The 6,182-nt window shown below is 48.7% G+C and overlaps 1 protein-coding gene across 1 annotated transcript; it reads left to right on the plus strand.

Moving 5' to 3' along the window:
* Positions 1-240: 240 nt before the first annotated feature.
* Positions 241-5,910, plus strand: PCK1 (phosphoenolpyruvate carboxykinase 1). Its single transcript, XM_033186833.1, has 10 exons — positions 241-362; positions 531-794; positions 1,232-1,413; positions 1,857-2,060; positions 2,191-2,378; positions 3,037-3,199; positions 3,639-3,863; positions 3,952-4,083; positions 4,512-4,607; positions 4,818-5,910. The coding sequence occupies exons 2-10, from the start codon at positions 571-573 to the stop codon at positions 5,270-5,272; spliced, it is 1,869 nt and encodes a 622-aa protein (XP_033042724.1). The 5' UTR covers positions 241-362; positions 531-570; the 3' UTR covers positions 5,273-5,910.
* Positions 5,911-6,182: the final 272 nt, after the last annotated feature.

The raw sequence follows: 6,182 nt of genomic DNA on the forward strand, positions 1-6,182 counted from the left end.
AATGGGTCAAGGTTTAGTCAATTGGAAGTTGTGTCAAAACCCACTACGGGTGGTTGAGGGCCCGAAGTCCCCCAGCATTCATTAACAACCATTGTTCAATGATTATCTCCCTGGGGCGTGTTGCAGTGAGCTGGCTCAAAGCATAACTGACCTGGCCATGATCCAGAGACCTGCCCCCTGATGTCAGTGGGGAGCCTCCCTGGGTGCAGCCGAGGGGCAGGACTATTGTTTTCCACAGTATTTAAAGCTGGGAGGTTCTGCCACCGAGCACGGCCGTCCCACTGGGAACACAAACTCGCCAGCGGGAAGAACCCGGAAAGAAACCTTGGATCTCCCTTTGAGATCCTTTAAAGAGAAGAAAGGTAAGTAGAGCTTTGCATTTACATTTCAAAAAAGTACAAAGATGAACTCATTTTTTTCCTGAGAGTAATAACTATTTGGCAATGCACGGCCCCAGCAAAAGGCCGTCGAATGTGTTTGAAGACGTCTGTTGTTGTTTTTGTTCAGGACGCTTGCGTTTTCTATTTCAGGTGACCTCACATTCGTGCCCTTTAGCAGCACTCTGCAGAAATGCCTCCTCGACTGCAAAACGGCCTGAACCTCTCGGCCAAAGTCATCCAGGGAACCCTGGACAGCCTGCCCAAGGCAGTGAGGGAGTTTCTTGAGAACAGTGCTGAGCTGTGCCAGCCTGATCACGTCCACATCTGCGACGGCTCCGAGGAGGAGAATGCGCGGCTTCTGGGCCAGATGGAAGAGGAGGGCATCCTCAGGCGGCTGAAGAAGTATGACAACTGGTAAGCTCGGCCCGCATTGCCTGCCCCAGCCCCCTGCAGGCAGGGCTCCCCTGTGTCTCCTGGGAGTTGGTGGAGAAAGGTGAATGAAGGCCTCTCGGGAGTTTCAGACTCTTGAGAAGTTGAATGCAATGGTCAGAACCATACAGATTTGAGTTTTGTGACGTTAGTGGGCTAGCCCAAGCTTTAAATGAGGTGGTGTGCACAAAACCTCTGCCAACTAGATTCTTGATAAAAACGAAAGACAGCCCCCGTCCTACAGACCAGCTCCTAGTTGAGTAAATGCCCACCTGGCCATGTCTTAGATGGTCTGTGTGTTCACACGGATGGACTGTTGTTAGCATGCTCGGCACTCTGCTAGTCATGGAAAGCCACGGTATTGAAGGAGATGGTTCGCTGCCCGTGGTGCTTGGCTGAAAGGAAGCCTGTGATTTTTGCAGCTGGTTGGCTCTCACTGACCCCAGGGATGTGGCCAGGATTGAAAGCAAGACAGTTATCGTCACCCAAGAGCAAAGAGACACAGTGCCCATCCCCAAAACAGGCCTCAGCCAGCTCGGTCGCTGGATGTCAGAGGAGGATTTTGAGAAAGCGTTCAATGCCAGGTTCCCAGGGTGCATGAAAGGTGAGCGGAACGTTGCTTTGATTGGGAAAAATAGCAGAGAACCTTTTCTGATGACATCTATCCTAATGGTAATTCAAACAGTCATGGAAGCTCCCACCACCTCAGATATCTTTCAGTTCCATACATGAAGTTGGCAATGTATCGAAAACGCACATCCCTCTCCTGCTTTTACAGACTGTCTTATACAAACGTGGAAACTATTTCCATGCATGTGGGTTTTAAACAGCTTGGTGGGACCTGGTTGCGTATTTATGAAAACTCTTTAACTTCAGCAGGCTCTTCACTCTCCAGTGGCCTCTCCTAACCTAGGGGGGCTGGTGGCCAGCAGGGTGTGGTGGTGTTAGTGGAAGACTGTGAAAATGGGTCTACCTGGGAAAACAATGCTGGTTGTGTTTGAAGTCCAAGGTCATTTCTCACCAGCGCCCACCCATCGCACCCGGTAGGTCGCATCATGTACGTCATCCCATTCAGCATGGGGCCGCTGGGCTCGCCTCTGTCGAAGATCGGCATCGAGCTGACGGATTCGCCCTATGTGGTGGCCAGCATGCGGATCATGACGCGGATGGGCACGCCCATCCTGGAAGCACTGGGCGATGGGGAGTTTGTCAAATGCCTCCATTCTGTGGGATGTCCTCTGCCTTTACAAAGTAAGTGTATTATTTCAGAATCAAAAGTCAAAATAAAAAAAGAAAGCTGAAAAACAAACCCCGGTGGGTGCCTCGGGGACCCCCAAGCAGGGCCCTGGCACACTGACGTGGGAGGGGTCCTTGTTCACAGAGCCTTTGGTCAACAACTGGCCCTGCAACCCGGAGCTGACGCTCATCGCCCACCTGCCTGACCGCAGAGAGATCATCTCCTTTGGCAGTGGGTACGGCGGGAACTCGCTGCTCGGGAAGAAGTGCTTTGCTCTCAGGATAGCCAGCCGGCTGGCCAAGGAGGAAGGGTGGCTGGCAGAGCACATGCTGGTGAGTCTGCAGGAAGCCCTGAGGTGCAGATGAGAGACCCTGAGGGTGGCAGAAACAAACAGCATTACAGTTCCCATCCGGCAAGACCCAGTACACCTTTCTGAGTGTGCAGGTCCCCAGACAGATTAGGAAACCCTACCAGTAATGATTAGTGCACACGTATACGTCACTTTTGAAGGCCCCCAAACACCAGGGGACCATAGAGATCCTTTGGACTTCATGATTCTGTGAATGTTCGTTTGCACTGATACCTGAAGAAATAGATCTTGAGGGCCTACATTCCGACCTCTGGGCTGAAGTACCAACCTCGGGGAGAAGGAAACAAAGATCACAATAAAGAATCTTGTCCCTGGCTGGGCGCGGTGCCTGTAATCCCAGCACTGTGGGAGGGGGAGACGGGAGGATCACGAGATCAGGAGATCGAGACCATCCTGGCTAACACGGTGAAACCCCGTCTCTACTGAAAAATACAAAAAACTAGCTGGGCGAGGTGGCGGGCGCCTGTAGTCCCAGCTACTCGGGAGGCTGAGGCAGGAGAATGGCGTAAACCTGGGAGGCGGAGCTTGCAGTGAGCTGAGATCCGGCCACTGCACTCCAGCCTGGGCGACAGAGTGAGACTCCGTCTCAAAAAAAAAAAAATGAATCTTGTCCCCAACAGATCCTGGGTATAACTAACCCCGAGGGTGAGAAGAAGTACCTGGCAGCAGCATTCCCCAGTGCCTGTGGGAAGACCAACCTGGCCATGATGAACCCCAGCCTCCCTGGGTGGAAGGTTGAGTGTGTTGGGGATGACATCGCCTGGATGAAGTTTGACGCACAAGGTGACTCTTTTAGACCCAACTGTTGGTAACGATTGGACTCGAGTGTATTATTGGCCTTCAAAACATGCCACGTTCTCCTTGATCCAGTGTTTGGATTTTTAAATTCTGTTAGTCCAGAGTTGGCCAAACCTTAGAAATATGTATTCTGTAAGAATTCTTCAATTTAATATTCAATCTGGATTGAAACTGGGCCATATGTTGCTGTTTGTTTACATACATACATTTGTTTAAATGGTATTGGTGGAAAATTGTGGAGGAAGCAAGAATTGTAAACATCTCAAAGTTGCATATGATGCTTGGATGAAAAGAGATAAATGTATATTCTAGGGAGGGAAGAAAGATTTGAGAAGTTGGCATAGAAATTAGTCTGGCAAGATATAAGAGTATATATTCTGCTTTGCCTGGCACTCACTACTACTTCTCTGGTTTAAATCTCCAGGTAATTTAAGGGCTATCAATCCAGAAAATGGCTTTTTTGGTGTCGCTCCTGGGACTTCTGTGAAGACCAACCCCAATGCCATCAAGACCATCCAGAAGAACACCATCTTTACCAACGTGGCCGAGACCAGCGACGGGGGCATTTACTGGGAAGGCATTGATGAGCCGCTAGCTTCAGGTGTCACCATCACTTCCTGGAAGAATAAGGAATGGAGCCCAGAGGATGGTGCGTCCCCGCCAGAGGCCTCGGTACGCCAGGCTGCAGGGACTGCCTGTTTGAGCCAGGCACTCACAGGCCTTTCTCCATCTTATAGGGGAACCTTGTGCCCACCCCAACTCGAGGTTCTGCACCCCTGCCAGCCAGTGCCCCATCATTGATGCTGCCTGGGAGTCTCCGGAAGGCGTTCCCATTGAAGGCATTATCTTTGGGGGCCGTAGACCTACTGGTGAGGCTCTCCTTCATTTAGGCTGGGAACATGGGTGTGCTGGGTACCGAAGGGCATCTGTGAAATCTCTGCTTTTCCATGACCTTGTCAGAGGGTACCCAGGGGCTTCCTTTCTTGAGCTTCCTTTCCAAAGAGCCAGAATAATTGGCAAGTTCAAATGTAGAACCAACCCTTCTGGTCACCTGGAACCTTTCTGAATCCTTAATCTATCATAGCTTGATCAAATTTTACTTTTTACTTTGTGGCCTCAGTCATGTAACTTTGACTTAGCAGTTTTCTGCAGTTTAGCTTGGTGAATGCAAAACTAGCTCGATTACAAAGTTATTGTCTTTCCATGTCTTTCCATGTTGTGAATAACACCACTGGTTGTAGAGGCTGAATTTTAAAACCTCTAATGAATGTTTCTTTTTTTTTTCCCCCTGCTAAAGGTGTCCCTCTAGTCTATGAAGCTCTCAGCTGGCAACATGGAGTCTTTGTGGGGGCGGCCATGAGATCAGAGGCCACAGCAGCTGCAGAATATAAAGGTAAGTCGAAGTCCTGATTCGAAACCACAGAGAAGTGGGATTAGAGTGCTCTTCATCACTCTTATATCTCTCTCCTTCTCTGTGTCTGTGTGTGGGGAGAGAGAGAGAGAGAGAGAGGAGAACAAAGCATGCTGATGTCAACAATCAATGGGGTCAGTTTTGCCTAGGAGAGCATCATTTACCAATGGAAGCTCCCTCTCTGTTTAACAGGCAAAATCATCATGCACGACCCCTTTGCCATGCGGCCCTTCTTTGGCTACAACTTTGGCAAATACCTGGCCCACTGGCTTAGCATGGCCCAGCACCCAGCAGCCAAGTTGCCCAAGATCTTCCATGTCAACTGGTTCCGGAAGGACAAGGAAGGCAAATTCCTCTGGCCAGGCTTTGGAGAGAACTCCAGGGTGCTGGAGTGGATGTTCAACCGGATCGATGGGAAAGCCGGCGCCAAGCTCACACCCATAGGCTACATCCCCAAGGAGGATGCCCTGAACCTGAAAGGCCTGGGGCACATCAACGTGATGGAGCTCTTCAGCATCTCCAAGGAGTTCTGGGAGGAGGAGGTGGAAGAGATTGAGAAGTATCTGGAGGATCAGGTCAATGCTGACCTCCCCTGTGAAATCGAGAGACAGATCTTTGCCTTGAAGCAAAGAATAAGCCAGATGTAATCAGAGCCTGAGTGCTTTACCTTTAAAATCATCCCCTTTCCCATCCACAAGGTGCAATAGAAGCGAGAGAGGGCAAGTTTTCCCAAATTGATGCCACCATAATAATCATCACCACCGTGCGCAGATCTGAAAGGCACACTTTGATTTTTTTGAGGGTAAGAACCACAGAACACCAGCTAGTAGCTAATGAAATTGAGAAGGGAAATCTTGGCATGCCTCCAGAAATTTACACCCAATGCATAGTTTGTTCAAATTTAAGGTTACTCAGGCATTTGATCTTTTTAGTGGTTTTTCACTTTAGCTATGTGGATTAGCTAGAATGCACACCAAAAAAATACTTGAGCTGTACATATATGTGTGTGTGTATGTGTGTGCATATACGTCCACATGTGTCTGTGTGGTATATTTGTGTATGTGTATTTGTATGTGCTGTTATCGAAAATATATTTAATACCTTTGGAAAAATCTTGGGCAAGATGACCTACTAGTTTTCCTTGAAAAAAGTTGCTTGGTTATTAATAAGTGTGCTTAAATTATTTTTATACACCATTGTTCCTTACCTTTACATAATCGCAATATTTCCCCCTTACTACTCCTTGGGAAAAAATTACAAAATAAAGTTTTATAGAAAAGATGGATTTGCTTTGCTCGGTTTTTCTTATTTGAGCTACCAAGCAGAGTGAACTCTGATTAAACATCTTGTGATTTAAATCCTGCCCCCTCCCCAAGAAGGTGGAGACATTCAGAATCACACTTGAAGAGCAGGTGGGTTGTCTGGTCCCAGGGAGGAAGAAGGAGCCCACGGGGAGGAATGAGGCAGGGAACCGTAGTTGGGGTTTTCTGAATTTGTTGAAGCCACTAGTTGGCGTCCTTTAACAATTCTACAAACCTTTAGATGGTGAGGCTTCTG

Source organism: Trachypithecus francoisi, unplaced genomic scaffold (genome assembly GCF_009764315.1).
Source record: "Trachypithecus francoisi isolate TF-2019V2 unplaced genomic scaffold, Tfra_2.0 Lachesis_group21, whole genome shotgun sequence".
Lineage (NCBI taxonomy): Eukaryota > Metazoa > Chordata > Mammalia > Primates > Cercopithecidae > Trachypithecus > Trachypithecus francoisi.

Coding starts and splice junctions, on each gene's coding strand:
- PCK1 (XM_033186833.1), top strand. CDS start 571: ATGCCTCCTCGACTGCAAAACGGCCTGAACCTCTCGGCCAAAGTCATC. Junction 795..1,231: donor CTGAAGAAGTATGACAACTG/GTAAGCTCGGCC, acceptor TGATTTTTGCAG/CTGGTTGGCTCTCACTGACC. Junction 2,061..2,190: donor ATGTCCTCTGCCTTTACAAA/GTAAGTGTATTA, acceptor CCTTGTTCACAG/AGCCTTTGGTCAACAACTGG.